The sequence below is a fragment of the Pteropus medius genome, unplaced genomic scaffold (genome assembly GCF_902729225.1).
Source record: "Pteropus medius unplaced genomic scaffold, Ma_sr-lr_union100, whole genome shotgun sequence".
NCBI classification, from domain to species: Eukaryota; Metazoa; Chordata; class Mammalia; order Chiroptera; family Pteropodidae; genus Pteropus; species Pteropus medius.
The window spans coordinates 2,959,392-2,974,711 of NW_024342466.1; the positions used below are offsets into that span (position 1 = coordinate 2,959,392).

General features: G+C 54.1%; 1 protein-coding gene across 4 annotated transcripts in view; it reads left to right on the forward strand.

The window, feature by feature from the left end:
* The window catches only part of TRAF3IP1 (TRAF3 interacting protein 1), a 48,432-nt gene extending 36,801 nt beyond the window's left edge, over positions 1 to 11,631 (forward strand). For 3 of the 4 annotated variants that reach the window (XM_039860715.1, XM_039860697.1, XM_039860707.1), the window contains exons 14-15: positions 6,519 to 6,742; positions 8,763 to 11,631. In XM_039860715.1, coding sequence (XP_039716649.1) covers positions 6,519 to 6,742; positions 8,763 to 8,928 — 390 coding nt within the window. In that variant the 3' untranslated portion in view covers positions 8,929 to 11,631. The remainder of the gene's footprint in view (positions 1 to 6,518; positions 6,743 to 8,762) is intronic. The other variant, XM_039860725.1, reaches the window with a different exon arrangement.
* Positions 11,632 to 15,320: the final 3,689 nt, after the last annotated feature.

A 15,320-nucleotide genomic window follows, 5' to 3' on the forward strand; every position in this document is an offset into this window, starting at 1 on the left:
CATTCTTTCACTGAAGCAGAGAGGGGGCGTGTTCGCTGAGAGTTGGGGCTCGCTCCGTGTCCGCGGGCCCAGCTCTCCGTGACGGGATGGCTTTTCCGGTCGGGGAGCGAGGCCAGCCCGGACGTCACCCTCTGTGTTCTGAGCGCTTACCGGTGCTTCAGCCGGCGCCCCCGCCCCGTGCCGCCGGGCCTCACGTCACACCCGCTCCCGAGGGCGTCGCTCCGGCCTTTCGAGGACAGCGGTTTTCGTCAGTAGCCAGCATTTGATGACCTTTGTCCTGCTCCGGCTGCAGGGGGTCCTCCGCCGGCCCTTCTTCCCCTCCAGAAGCTCCCCAGTCCGCCATTCGGAGTTGGGGACAGTAGAGACAGTGTGACGTCAGCTGACGTGCGGAGTGTGTCCCGTGCCTGAGGGGTTGCGGCCCTCACTTTAGCCCTCGTGGAAATCTGGGACAGGCGTTACCCCCATTTTGCAGGTTAGAACGCAGAGGCAGGAAAGTTACCTCGGCGAGACTGCGTAGACAGTAAGTCGCCGAGGGGGGCGCCGCCCCCAACACTGTGGCCCCCGTCTGAGCAGTTAACCCTCGCACAGTGTAGCTTCTCCTGCGTGCGTTCTGGAAGCTTCCCGCTGGCGTTTTCTCTCCCCGCCGCTGCTGCGGTGAGCACTGTCCTGCGGGAAGGCCGTGGACGTGTGCCGTGCGGCTCCTGCGGGCAGCGTCAGGCCTACCTGCTGCTGTGAGATGCTGCGCTGCCTCCTACCTGCAGCTGTCACCGCAGACTGCCACATGGGTTGGCGCCCCGTACGTGCGTAGAAATGAAGCTTGTGTGACGATAAATATTTGTAAGTCGGTACGAACATTTGGGAAGTCTCTATGACATCATGTCACAAGATTGAAGACACACATGCTCTGTGACCTGATGCATTTCCTGAGGAAGCCTCTGCCCGTGCATGTTGGGACACTGGTCAGGTTTTTCCGAGCCATGTCGTTTGTAAGTGCCCCAGAGCAGGAGAGGGACTAAATCAGGGCGTTGTCACGAACTGCCATTCAGCAAAGCAGATGAATAAAATGCACGTGCTTGTGACTGCACGGTCGATTCTTCACTGTGCCGTCGGGCCGGAGAGGCTGGCACTCTCCGTGTGTGCTGTGTGACTCCAATTGTCCTGTGCGGGTACAGCTTGCAAGCGGGGGACACAGCAGAGCTGGGGCAGGTTGACCACAGAGAGCAGCATGGTGGTGACCTTGGCCTTGGGGACCCTGGAGAGTTTGCTTGCTTGACCCAGGCTGCAGATGTCACTTTATCATTTTGTTAAACCGTGCATTCATGGTTCACGTGCTTTTCTGAGTGTGTGTAAAAGGTTAACGTGTGTGACTGCAGACTGTTTTACTGGGCATTCGTGACACCCAGCCTGGCCCACGTCAGAGGCGAACGAGTGTGTGGCCCGCTTAGGAGTTTGGTGCTGAGCAGGACACTCGGCGGTTACCCTGTCACACTCTGCGTCTCTGTCGTAACTGGGGTGCAGACTGTCCTTGGTTGTGGAAACAGGACCTTTTGGCAGGCTGTGTATGGATCAGTGCCACAGCCCCGGGAGGGCGTGTGACATAAGGAACGCTCACTCTGATCTGCACCCCCACCTGCCATTGGTCAGGCTTCCGTTCGCTGGGCTTGCTTCGTGCCAGGTGGAGCCTTGCTGAGTGTCAGGACCCCAGACCTAGCAGCGGAGTGGAGGGCCCTCGGCAGATGCCATCAGCCCTCCTGACGCGCCCCACGTCCTGCTTCTGAGAGACGCTGGCAGGATCTAAGGGTCCGGCTTTAAGGTATTATTTTAGAAGTAGTACTTTTCTCTCTTGAAGCATCGAAGCTGAAACTTAGAAAAACACATCTTCAGGTCAGTCGTATTTATTTGTATGACTTAAATACTTGTAAATTTAAAAAATCACTCTAAACATAAACAATGACATTTCCAGGGACAGGTGTATGCGTGGTAAAGGCAAATAGCATTAAGTCCCGAAGTACCCGTTTACCTGAAAAGTCTTGGAAAGTCACCTTTTCTAAAGCGCGTGCCTGAAGTGGCCACCATGTGCTGAAGCCCACCTGCCGGGGACTGGCAGAGACACAGGCCGCAGCCTGCGGACTCGGGTCCTCACGAAACACACGGCTGCCACCCTCTGTCACCTGTAGGGACTGATCTGTGGCAGGGGTGCCACAGCCGGGTGCCGTGGTGGCCCGTGGCTCAGCAGATCTCTGGGGTCAGAATCACGTCTCCCCGTGACGTTTCGAGGTCTGACTCCGGGCTGTGGAGGCGGGATGGGAACGTGTCGGTGAGAGAGTGGATGACGTTCTCACGACAGAACTTGTCTTCCTGACGCGGGACCTAACGTACCCAGGACATGCGGGCTGAGCCTCTGGTAGCTGACAGGTGGCCGGAGGTGACAGCGCCCCTCCGTGCGCTGCCGAAAGCGTGCCCGCTTCTCCTGCGCAGCGGACGAATTCACGAGGCCGCTTGGCGTTTGTGGAGGGTTTGCTGTGTGCGGGGCAGCGAGCCGCTCGTCTTATGTGATCCCATTCGTCCTCCTTGCGGGGTAAAGACCGCTATTTCCGTTTGATCGTGAGGAAGCCGAGCTACAGCGAGGCGAAGGCGGCTCCCAGGCCGCGCAGTGAGGAGGTGGCGAAGCCGTCTGGGCGCTGGCCGCATGACCGCCGTGCACACGTGACCGCCACGTTCCCATGCTTCCTCCGGGCCCCTCGTTCGAGGCAGTTTCCTGGGATTGTGCAGCGTCATCATTTTTTGCTTTTCCGTTTTCAGAAATGAAGCATATTTTCATAGGACAAATTTCTCTGTGGTGAGCATGGTAGTAGATTCTCAAATTTTTCTGTACATATTAAAAGTCGTAAAACAGGTCTATAATGGCTGTGTTTGTCCGGAAGGTTGCTGGTATAGCTGTGTAAGCCGCATATAAATCAGAGCTGTCGTCGGGGAGGTGTGCTTCTTTACGCACATAATCACGACGTGGCTCGCCACCCCCACCCTGCCACGTTCGTTTAAATGAAAGTTCGAAAAATCCCAGAATTTCGATGTTTTGCAGCAGCGCGTTCACAGCCATATTAATGGCCTCTCCTGACTGTCAGAACCCGAGCTCACGTGTGTCTTACTAGATCCTTAACCTCTAAACACAAAGCTGTGAACCTCAAGACTGGTGTCCTAGATTCTGCCAGGTTCTGTGGCCCAGAAATAGGAAGGACTTTGACGACAGCACCTGAACAGGTGGGGGCGGGCTGACCAGCCTTCGTCCTCGTGGTGGCTCAGCCACCTCACGACACATTTGTGCGTGTCGGTCGCCCGTTCCGAGTTCTAGGCCCTGAGCAGCTCGTGTTAGAGTCAACGTGTGCCGAATACGTGGGAATTCGCAGTAATCATTGCGAGTGGTTTTGGTACAGTTTTACGTTTCTCGACTGAGTCAGCGAGAGAGCCACCAATCTGTCCGCGATAAAGACGCTTCTTTTTCTTGGGAAGCAGTTTATCGTATCAAATGCGTTTTAGGCAGGTGGCACTTTAAAGGCCTTTATATCGCCACTGCCTTTCTCCTTCACGTAAACGTATTTTCAGATCACCGTAGATTCCCGTGCAGCCGTCAGAAAGGCCGGAGCTGTCACTGTTCCCTCAGCTTCCCCGCGGGTGACACCTCGCGCCACCGCAGTGCCGTAGCACGCCCAGGACGCTGGCCTTGACACAGCCGAGATCCGGAACGTTCGCGTCACCACGGGGACCCCTCCTGCTGCCCTTCGTGTAACCGCCCCCAGCCCGCCTGCCACCCGCCTCCTCGGCCCCGGGCGACCACGCTCCGGTGGCCGTCGTCCTGATTGTCCTTTCGGGAATGCCGGGCGAGCGGGCTCATGCAGCGCGGACTCCTGGGCCAGCGGCTTCCCTCGCTCCGTGTAGCTCTGGGAGGCCCATCGGGGCGGCCGTGACTCCGCACCTGTGCCCGTCCAAGCTGTGGTGCGGGTGGGCCGCAGCTCCCTCGGCCCCCGCTGTCGAAGGCGGCTGTCGCGTCCCCTCTGGGGTGCTTTGCACGGGCCTCTCCGAACACGGCGCGGGTCTGCGTGTGAGCGCACGTCTTCGTCTCTCCAGGAGCCACTGCCGGGCCCTGTGCGAGGTGCGTGTGTAGTTCTTAAAGAAACTGCCGGGCTTTTCCAGAGCAGCGACACTGTTTGACGTCCCCAGCAGCCCTGGGCGATGGGGGCCACTTTCTCTGCGCCCCCACCAGCATGTGGTGGTGTCACTTTTGGATTTCAGCCGTTCTTACAGGTGCTTACAGGAGTGACACGTGGTCGTGGCTTTAATTTGCATTTCCCGGTAGGTCATAATCTTGAGTATCTTTTCATGTGCTTGTCTCCCGTCTTTGTGTCCTCGTTGGTGAAATGTCTGTTTATGTATTTTGCCCGTTTTCTCATGGAATTGTTTGCTTTTTTGCTGTTGAGTTTTGAGAATTTACATATTCCAGTTACTAGTCCTCTGTCAGGTACGTGGCTCGAAAGTATGTTCTCTCGCTCGGCCGCGTCTCCGTCCTCTGGCGATCTCTCGCACAGCGAAAGTTTTTAATTTTCGTAGAGTCTCCTTGATCAGTTTTTCCTTTAATGGATTGTGCTTTCTGTGTCTGTTCTGACAACTCCTTGCCTGGCCCTAGATCCTAAGATTTTCTAAAAGGTTTATACTGTCACATTTTATATTCGAGTCCACGATCCATTTTGAGCTCGTTTTCGTATAAGGTATGAGACTCAGGTCAAGGCTCATCTTCCCCTCTGGACCCAGTGGCTCAAGAGCCGCATGTTGAAAGGCTGTGTTTCCCCATCGAACTGCTTTTTGCGGCTCTGTCAAAAATCAGTGGGGCACGTTTGCGGGGTTTCCTGCGGGATTTGCTGTTCTGCCCCAGGGGTCGGTGTGTCCGCCCTGCCGACTCCACTCTCTGGGCTGTTGTAGCCGTTCCCAAAGTCCCGGAATCGGGGACTGGATTCTCCCTCTTTGTTCTTCTGTTTCTAAATGTTCTAGCTGTTGTAGTTCCTTTGCTTCTCACATAAATCTTAAGAGAACCTTGTCTATGTCTACAAAAGATTCGGGATTCGGAAAGAATCGTGTTAAACCCAGATATCGATTTGGGGGGAATTGACATTTTTCCTACGTTGAGTCTTACAGTCGATGAACTCGGTGCGGGTCTCCATCTACTCTGATCTTTGGTTTCTTTCGTCTGCATTGTATAATTTCAGTGTGTAGGTTCTGTACACATTTTGGTGGATTTGCACCTAGTGCCTCTCTTATTTTGAGCAGCTGGATGGCGTCGTCGTTTTAATCTCAGTGGCCGTGTGTTCATTGCCAGTACGTGGAAATGCAGTTGATTTTCATACGTGTGTTTTATACCCTGCAGCCTTGCTGGACTCATTAGTTGACGAGTTTTACTTTTTATTTCTATTTCATGTTTCCAGTGTGTCAGGCATTTGGGTTAAGGCTTTCCGTACGCTTGCCAAAGGTCAGCAGGTGGCAGAGCTAGGATTTGGACAGGTAAACTGTTCACTTCATTTGTCCATTTGACAGATATTTAAGGGGCGCCTGTGTGGACCACGGCAGATCTAGACGCAGGTTCCTGCCCTCCTGGAGGCTGTAGTCTGAAACCGCATCAGATGTAACAAGCGCTATGTGACTCGTTACAACAAGTTCAAAGGGGAGACAGGAAATTAGTTAATTGTAACCTAATGCTTTGAACGGTCAGGCCAGGACACCACAGCCAGGCTGAGTGGAGTGGAGAGACAGGGAGGGTTCCCGAACAGACAGTGTTCGTTTTTCTAGGAAAAGTTTCCCAAGCCTAACTTAGCGATGCTCATCATCAAAAAGTCAGTTTTTGAAATTCAGAGATGTCTGTGATAGACGACGCTCAGATGAAGAGAATTCTAAATGTCGCTTATCAGAGAACTCGGCCAAAACCAAACCAAGTTCCAGATTCGCTCCCGGGCCCTCCCCGCCTGCACCTGCCGCTGCGTGAGCCCACTCCTCCCCCATCCCACGTCTACCGCGCATCCCGATGCCCCGCGAGGGCCCGGCCTCTGTGTCCTCCGGACCAGCCGGCTCAGTCCGGGCCTCTCAAGCCGACCGCCACCCTGCCCACTCGGCACTGTGGCCACAGCCGCCCGCTCCACGCCTGTGCTCCCCTCTCGCGGCCCATTTCCCCTTTTCAGCCGCAAGCTGGTTCGCAGAGCCACCGCGGTGGAGGGCCGTGCGCCGAGCAGTGGGCTGCAGGGGCGGCCTAGGACAGTCGTTAGTGTCCCCAGGCTTTTGTAACCATGGCTACAGTAAGTTTCCGGCCCTGGAACAGCCCTGCGGGTAAAGAGCCCGCCACCCTTTGAGAGGGGAAGGGACGGGCCCTCGCCGGCGGCCGCCGGCCCGCACGCGCGGAAGCACAGCGGGTCTGGAGCAGCGCTGTCCCCACTCCCAGGCCGTCCTGCCTTGGAGTGAGGGGGTCGGTCTCTCCGCAGGAGAGGTCGCTCGTCTTCGAGTCCACGTGGAAGAAGGAGACAGACATCGTGGCCAAGGAGATAGAGAAGCTCCGCACGTCCATCCAGACCCTGTGCAAGAGCGCGCTTCCCCTGGGCAAGGTCATGGACTACCTGCAGGAGGACGTGGACGCCATGCAGCACGAGCTGCAGCTGTGGCAGAGCGAGAGCCAGCAGCACGCCGACGCCCTGCAGACGGAGCAGAGGTCAGTGCGGCCGCGTCCCCCCGCCTCCCCCAGGAAGCCGGCGGGGTCTGCTGCGCTCGTGCTGTGGCGTGTGTTTGTCGCTGGTAGAATGGGCTGGGAGGTCACGCTCAGGCACAAAACATGTTCAGATGCTAAAGGTACGGGGGACTTCACAGTCGGGAGACCATGTTTTTCATGCGTTTTATCAAAAGCCCCAAAGTTTTATAACGTTTATAGTTTTGAAAGTATTTTAGTTTTTTCCTTTAAAAGAAATGCTGGTGAACCTATTTAGGAATTCCTCCTGTACCACAAATATAATAGTCACTAAAAAGGAGATTTATTTTAGGGAAATGTTTGATAGTCTGTCTCTATAATCAGTGACTCCGGGTCCATATAATTTTTGCAACCGTTAAGGGGATTTTTTTAGGAAATGCTTCCTGTGACTCGGTGGTGTGTAGAAGCCTGTATAGTAAAACGCTGTGTCGTGATGAAGTTCACCCTTTCCTGCTTGTCCACGTAGTCTTAAAAAGCCCCTCATGTGCCGCACGTCGCCGCTGGACGGTCACCGAGCCCTCGACGCCCTGCCCTCCGGGAGCAGCGCTTCCCTCGGAAGCCTGTCGTCAGCCGGAATGGCGTAGAGCGAAGAAGCAGTTATTATCAATTTATGTGGAAAGATTTGGGGGCATTCCCAGGCCCCCAAAATAACCCACCAAATCATATTAGTAACACAGAAAACCCGAAACCGCGCCACCGTGGTCAGCAGGACCGCGGTGAATACCCGCCGCGCTTCGCACGCGCACGGTCGGTGCAGGCAGTGGACGCTGGTGCCGTCCGTCGCTGGGTTCCAGCGCGGTTGCCCCCTCGCTGCTCGCAGGACTGCAGTGACCTCAGCGGCTGGCAGGGCCCTTTCTCTCCAGGGAAGCAGCACGAGTGGCGGATCAGGCAGGCTCAGAGCACGCAGTGTCCTTAGATCGTTGCCACGATCGAAACGCCGGGTTACGTCCGGCTCTGCGCCCAGCGCGGCGCCCCGTGTGTGCTCAGGCCTGTCTCATACCCCAGGCGTGTCGTGCATGGAGCGTGTTGGGTGAAAGCTGGAGGCTCGGGACAGGCCAGAGCCTGGCGGCCGCCGCTACCACATGAGAAGCAATGAGTGTCCCTGGGACAGAGCCCGTGGGCCACCTGCCCCACCCGGTTTCACCACCGACAATGGCAACTGCAGAACGGACGCTGACCACTGTTTTTGCTTTTTGCCTTTTTTTGTAAAAGCAAAAATCCCCTCAGATTTCTCTCGATTAGCAAAAACAGATACCGACGTGGGGCTTTGGGAAAAGCAAAGTTGCATGAAGCAGACTTTCTAAAAGCAGGGGCCACCTGCCCTTGGTTAACACTTCTCTCTTGGGTTTTGATTTAAGATGTTAAAAAGTATCGATCCAGATGTTTCTTCTGGACAAAACCTGGATGGCTGGAAACTGTGGGTCTTTTTATTTTGTGTTTTTGTGCTTAAAATGCCTAAAGCAAAAGGTTCGTTCTGACTTTGGCCTTCCCAGTATTTCCAGTGCCATCCCAGGACTTAGCCCAGCGCCGGAAGGCCTCCTGCCACGTCTCGAACAGGCGACTTGGAGGGTCCTCGGCGGCGATGCCTTTAAGCTGGCGAGCCCCCCCTGGAGGTCGGGGTCCCAGTGTGGAAGGCGGGGGACGTGTCGGCCACCCCGGTGGTGGTTCTCAGTGCCGATGGGCCTCGCTGCTCCCCTCCCCGCCGTCCCCTGGGCCCTTCGCGATAGCTCTAATTTAAGGGCTTTAAGAAGTTTTAGCCTTCTTTGTATAAATTTCGTCTTCGATGTCACTTTTGGTTGTGGCAGGGGTTGGGAAAATCAGAAGTAGATTTTCCCCAGCTGTGAGGTTTTGTCTCTGTCATTATCGTAGTGTGTTTTTACCCTCTTTCTCTGCATGGGTGAATAACTTGCTTTCGTCGCCGTCCACTGTTTTGATGAGGAAGCACGTGTGAGGTGCGACCAGGTGCTCATGGTTTTGTCTCCGCCAGCATCACGGACTGCGCCGTGGAGCCCCTGAAGGCGGAGCTGGCGGAGCTGGAGCAGCTGATCCGAGACCAGCAGGACAAGATCTGCGCCGTGAAGGCCAACATCCTGAAGAATGAGGAGAAGATTCAGAAGATGGTGCACAGCATCAACCTGAGTGCCAGGAGGTGAAAGTTCACAGGCTCCGTCCTCAGTTTGACAATAAAAGGGAGTCTAGAACGTGGTTGCCCGAACTCTCACTTTGCTAAGGAAGTGAACGCTTAACGCTGTCGTCCCGCTGGTCGTCAGGGCTTTAGAACTGTGGGCGCATCCGGTGTGTGAGAAAGACCGTGTTTTCTTAACCCCGCTCCCGCCAGAACGCCCGCTGGCTGTAAGTGGCTCTCCAGACACCTGCGCCAGCCGCTTCCCTGCCAGCCCGTGCCGTGCGCTTCGGCGCCGGCCCGATGTGCCCGCTTTGCTGCCGGGATTCTCCCGCAGGCAGGGGGTGGCCGCACACCGGGGCCATCGGTGGTCGCTGATTTCAGGGTTCAGGGCTAGCGACAGGACTTCGTAAGTCAAGCGCCGAGTGGAGGGCGACGGTGCTTCTCGATAGCACTTCACAGTGGAGTGGGGCCCAGACGGCAATGGATTGCGTTTTCGGTTCGTGTCCGCTAGAAGGGTTGAAGTCGGCCTGTGCCTGATGAAGGTGCAGGTGGACCTTTTCGTCCACCCCTTCGTAACGGCTCACACTTCTGCATGGGATTCCCGTTTGCTCGAGTCTCCAGCCCGCAAAGTTCGTAAATTTAAAAAGGTTTCCTATGGCCCTCGTGGCATTGTCTGGGCGTGGGATTGTCGCAGGCCGTCCTGCCTGTCTTCAGCGTGGCCCTCCCTCTCCATGTGGACGCCGGTGTGGCCCTGCAGGGGTTCCCGTTCTCCCTAAGAAGGGGGCTGGCTTTCCGCAGCGCCGGCCCCAGGCGCTCCGCACAGGTGTGGGCCCCGGTGCGTCTGAGAGACCGAGACAGGGAGACCGGAGGATGCACCATTTTACAAACCTTTTTCGATGTTGACATTTTGGGGGGAAAATTATTTTTTAAAGCAAAAGATTTTTAAAACATGGTTTATATTTAGTTTTTCACGCACATAGAATACTGTAAATACTTAGGTCCCAGAGTCTGTGCACAAAGGACTTCGCCGTTTGGAGACAGGCTTACGGTGTCAAAGTGGGTCCTGGGGGTTTATTTCTGGAAACTGTATTTATTGTGCAGTTTCAAGCATTAAGTTGCTGGGGGGGAGGCGGGGGGAGGGGACGGTGTTTCTTTAAGGATTAGTGCAAACGGCACAGTTTCATTTTCCCCAGCGTGATTTCCAAAATAAATCTTTTACTAAGGTAGCTTTGTGATTTTCTAAGCTGAATAAGTTCAAGATCAGATTATTAAGATCTACCAGTTAGAAACGTGTCTTTCTCTCCATAGTTCACCGTAAAATTCTGCTGGATCACATTACACTAGACACGTTATTGGAGGAGAGGAGGCGTGTCAGTGAACGGGTCTTTCACATACTTATAATCTTTTTTCGACTGAATCGAATGACTTAGGCACATCCCTAAATGGACTGTTTTGCTTCAAGTTAAGATGCCTGCCTTTTGTGAATTTGTATACGTGACTAGGATTTTTGCATTGCAAAAAATTACATACGTTGTATGTGGGTAAAATTTTGTATGAAGTAGTCTTTCAAATTGTAACATAAAATTTATTTTTTTAAACACATAAATCATTAAAAATGATCACATATTTTTTCTATAAGTGTATGGGTTGTGCAATTTAGTTCACACCTGGAAAAAATTTTATAAGCGTTAAGATTTTTTTATTTTCAAATATTTGCATTTTGGTTTTTTTTGAAGAAAGTTCAGGAAAATTTATTTTTTTCGTTCATATTGGGACACATCTCTTCTGTGTGAATTGAAAGGTTGTGAGACAGATAAGCGTTTATCAGAAATTTTAAGATCATGAAGTTTTTGAAAGTTTTTGCATGTGATTATTACTGTACCTTATAGATGAATTAAATCCTGTTGTTATTTATTATTTTGATAAAATACACAAAATGGAATTATAAATATTATTAAATGTTTTCTCTACTTTGGTTTATAAGTTTTCAGGAAGTACTAGAGTCAACTTCAGAAATTTTAATTTAAAAGTTGAGCTGACACAAATTTATATTCAAAGGAAATATCCAAGCCTTTGGAAAAAATAATGCAAGACTAAAGCTCAGGCTTTCTACTTTGATCTTCCTACCTATTTTTCTTTGCAACAGCAATTTAATAACAGTGACTGACATCTGTGAAGACAGGTGATGTCATTTAGGGACACTGAGGACGGTTTAGGAAGACCTGTGGCCTGGAGCTCTCGTTGGGATGTCGGCAGGTCCCCCGACCTGTCCTGGACTTCTCCTCGAAGGCACCCTGGATGACGGGGTGTGTCTCCATCAGCGTGAGCAGTGACACATCACTGGGCGGAGGAAAAGACAGTCCAGACCGTTAGAGCCCTTGGATGACAGCTGGACATCAGCGGTCACAGGCTTCGGATGACCAGCTTGCTCGAGCTTCCGTAAGAATCGGCTGCGAAATGAGGCCTCGCACACAAGCTCACGTGCTCAAGGCGAGCCCGCCCTGGGGGGAGAAATTCCACACAGGATGGGACCGGCTCCTGGCTCTGGAACCCTCCGCCCACCCCCAGAGAGAGAGCAGAGCCCCCATTCGCCATCCCGTCCCTCCGAGGGGCCCACCCCGGCCACCTCCGAGCCCAGAGGCGTGGGGGGTAGGCGGGGGGCCCCGCTGGGCTCCGGGTTTCACGCGATCTGGCGACGTGCTTTGTTAATAAAAGGCTGTGTTTTTCTAAAGGTGTTTGCTAATAGCGTTTGCACCGGCTCTGCCGCTGGGCGGCTGGGGGAGGCCCCCTCTTGCCTGTTTTGTGTGTTTTCATGAAGGGAGCCTGGGAAGGACTTTTTAATCCAGTAAGAGAAAAATGTAAAGGCTTTTAAAACTGTAAAAGGAGTTTTCGATTTTATATTTAGAGTTGAATTCCAAATTGATTATCAATTTTTTAAACCAAGCTGGTTTTACTGGTGAGAAAATGGGTTTCAGAAGAAAGTTTTAAATCCATAAATCCTGGGGGGGCCCAGGGCTTTGTACGTGGGTGTGATTAAAATGCACGCTGCTCCCCCAAGGTCCCCTGGCAGCCACGGCCCTCAGTTCTGGGGCCCCTTTGTTGTCACTGCCGTGGTCAGGACTCCCCAGAGCACAGCGGCCTGCACTCCAGTTTAGCCGTGGGTCGTCAGCCGAATTCACGGCATCTGTTTGTCCTGTGCACTCTTGAACTTCCCACTCCATTCTCAGAGAAAGCTGCTTCACGCTGCTGTCGGTGACGTGACACCTAACGTGGCCCAGCCGGCGTCTCGCTGGGCGGAACAGCCAGCACGCGGTGTGAGGGCCGAGCTGACTGTCCCGCCCGGTTCCTCGCCCCTTGGGAGGGCGGGCACCCAGGGGGGTGGGCACCCAGGGTTGGGGCTCCCAGATCTGCCGGGGGCGGCCGGGCGCTGCCTTTGCCCTGGCGTCCCTTCCCCTCCCCAGGAGTGTCCTGGTTTGGAGGTAGATGACCTGGCCTCTCCCCACTTGGAATCTGACACAGGTGTGTCGCGTGGCTGTGCAGGGACCAGGCCCTGTGGGCAGGACGTGCCCTGGGAACTGGGCGGCCGCCACCCCGGGGTGCACAGGGCGTGGCGGCCTCAGACGCTGGGTGGGCTTTCTGCTTCCGTGTGGCCACACATGGGCCGTGTCTCGGGTCCATGACCGGGTGTTGAGATGCAGGTGGCCTCTCCCTTGGGAGCCTCTGCTGGCCGAGGAGGTAGGTCTGTGTCACTGGCCGCAGGCGTGAAGGTGACCAGGCAGCATGACACACAGGGTCGACTCGGGACACGGAAGCTTGGAACCGCGCCGGCCCTGCCTCGGGGAGCAGCGAGGGAGCCCCGAGGCCGTGCATGCGGCAGGGGGGCCCCGGGGAGGCCGTCCCGGGTGCCGTGTGCAGCCTGCGGAGGTGCTGGTGGGGACGCGCGGCTGCGGACGGTGGGCACACGGCTGTCCCCACCGGAGCCCGTGTGACGTCTGTGACAGTCTGCACGTAAGTGGTTTTTTAAAAAAGAAAATGACGCCAGCTGTCACACATCGGTGCCCTGCGGCATTCCGGATTTTTGTGTGGCACGACTGTGATACGGCTTCTGTCCTCATTTCACTTAAAGTGCTGTTTTTGACGAGGCGGTATCTCCGCATGGATCGGTAACCGGAGTGACAGGAAAGGCCCCCAGTGGGTGGCACCCACCCGCCCACCTTGTCGCCCCGCAGGCAGCCGTGTCCGTTACATTCCCATTCGCCTGTTTCTCTGGGAAATACCGGCAAACGCCAGTACGTGCCCCCGCAGCGCACTCTGTGTCCACAGCGTGCCGTGTGCTCTGCACCTCGCCCTTCCCACGGATGGGGACACCCCCTGTCTGTCCCCGCGTGCCGCCTCGCTGTCTGCAAGCCACACGAATGACCCTGAGGATGCGCCTGGCTCACCCACCCCAGCTCCCGCAGGGAGGGTGCTAGGTCACCGGGTGGGGGCCAATGTGGGGGCCCCGCTCCCCACAGCCTGTCCAGAGGCAGAGGGGCCGCCCACCCCGTCTCTCGGGTGGTCTGACGGGGCCAGCCCGGCGCGGGTCTCCCTGGGCCTGGGCGGTGTCCCGGTCCCGAGCTGCAGTGACTGGAGGATTGGGGTGCAGCAAGGATGGGAGCCGGTCCCTTAGCGCAGGAGGCCGAGAAATAAAGGACACCCCAACACCGGACTTGACTCCAGTGGGGGTGTGTTGGTCCCTGTGTCTGATTCTGTTGGGGACCCTCAGCTGCCTAGCAGGGTGGGCGAGGGTGCGGCATGCAGATGCCCAGTGGTGGACCCCACACCACACCTCGGATGCAGAGCACGTGGTAGGGCGCAGACCTCGGGGACACAAGCTCACCTTTCCTCCCCCAAATTATCAGCTAATACACTGTAAATAAACTATAGGAATTAAAACAAGTGGTACTGGCAGAGGGAATTATGAATCAGTGGATCAACACAGGACCCCACAACCAGATAACGTAGATTTGGGAACTTAGTTTCTGATAAGTGTGGTATTTCAAAGCAGAAGTATTTCAGATTGTTTTCCAAGTAAATGGTATCGGAACATATGGTCATCCATATGGTAAAAATAGCACATACAAAATAACTTCCAAAAATTAAAGAGTTTAAAAAATAGGAGAGTACTAGAAGAAAATAATTGGAGAACACTTTACATTTATAACATAGGTGTTTACATTATGATATATATACATTTATGTTCTTTATAACAGTTCTATTTTGCGAGAGGCAATGCAACGTATAGGTATAGAGCAGTTGGGAGAGAGCGTAGTAAGTGCTAAATATATTTTAAGGTAAAAAAGTTCCAAAAAATCACATGATTTTCAGAAGCTATAGATGAAAAAAATTAACACTTGGCTCTATAAGAATTTTTAAATTTATAGCCCACCGAAAGCGACAACCAGGACACACCAGGATAGAGATCCGCAACCTTTCCAACAACGCTATTTGTGACAGTCAAAGACTTCCTAATTAAGAAAAATACTTATAGCCCCATCGAATGACGGAAGAAAGATACAGATGGGCCATGAATTCGTAGAAGATGCAGTGATCAAGAAGNGGCACGGCGGGCAAGCAGCAGGGGCCGTGGTGCTTAAGGGACTTGCGAGAGTGTAACTTCTTTTATAAGCAGAAGAAAAAATGAACTTTGAGGTCAGAGTAAATGTTTTAATATACAATGTTAATGTATTTGCCTTTATATGGACGCAGTTGTAAAATACAACTGTTAACTATTTTCTATGGAGGACGGGCCCACGAAAGCACAGATGCCATGGGCCCTCACGCAGCCCGACTGGCCACTGGGACTCACACCCGTCCGACCCCGGTGTGGCTGGACCCACCGCAAAGGTGACCTCACTCTGCCCTCACCCAGGACGCACCGGGGAGGGTGGCCGAGCAGAGCCTGCGTTCTTGGCGTGGATTCTCCATTTCCAGGGACTGTGGCTCTGGAGGGACCGGTCTTTGGGGCAGCTTCGGGGCAAACACCAGGGTGCATTTAAAAACAGAACTTTCAAGTAAAGACGCTTACACCAGGGATTTCAACCATCATCTCATTTGGGTAGCTGCAAATCACAACCTCGAGTCGGCACATGGGCTCGGTGCTTGCAGCCTGGGGTGCCCCGAGGCTGCAGTGGCTGCTGTGCCCTGCTGAGCACGGTCACCGGCGCTGGCCTTTGGGACAGGCCTGTTTCCTCCAAAAGCCCCTTCTATTGCCTGTGGAACTGCACACCCATGTTGCTGTCCCCTCCTGCCACACCTGCCGAAACAACCATCGTGGCATTAGCAAGAGGCAAGGTCACAGTATATAAAGAGCAAGTGGTCCCTGGGGTGAGTCGGGCTGTTTTAAGGGGTCACCATTACTCCCAGCCTGGAGGACACCTC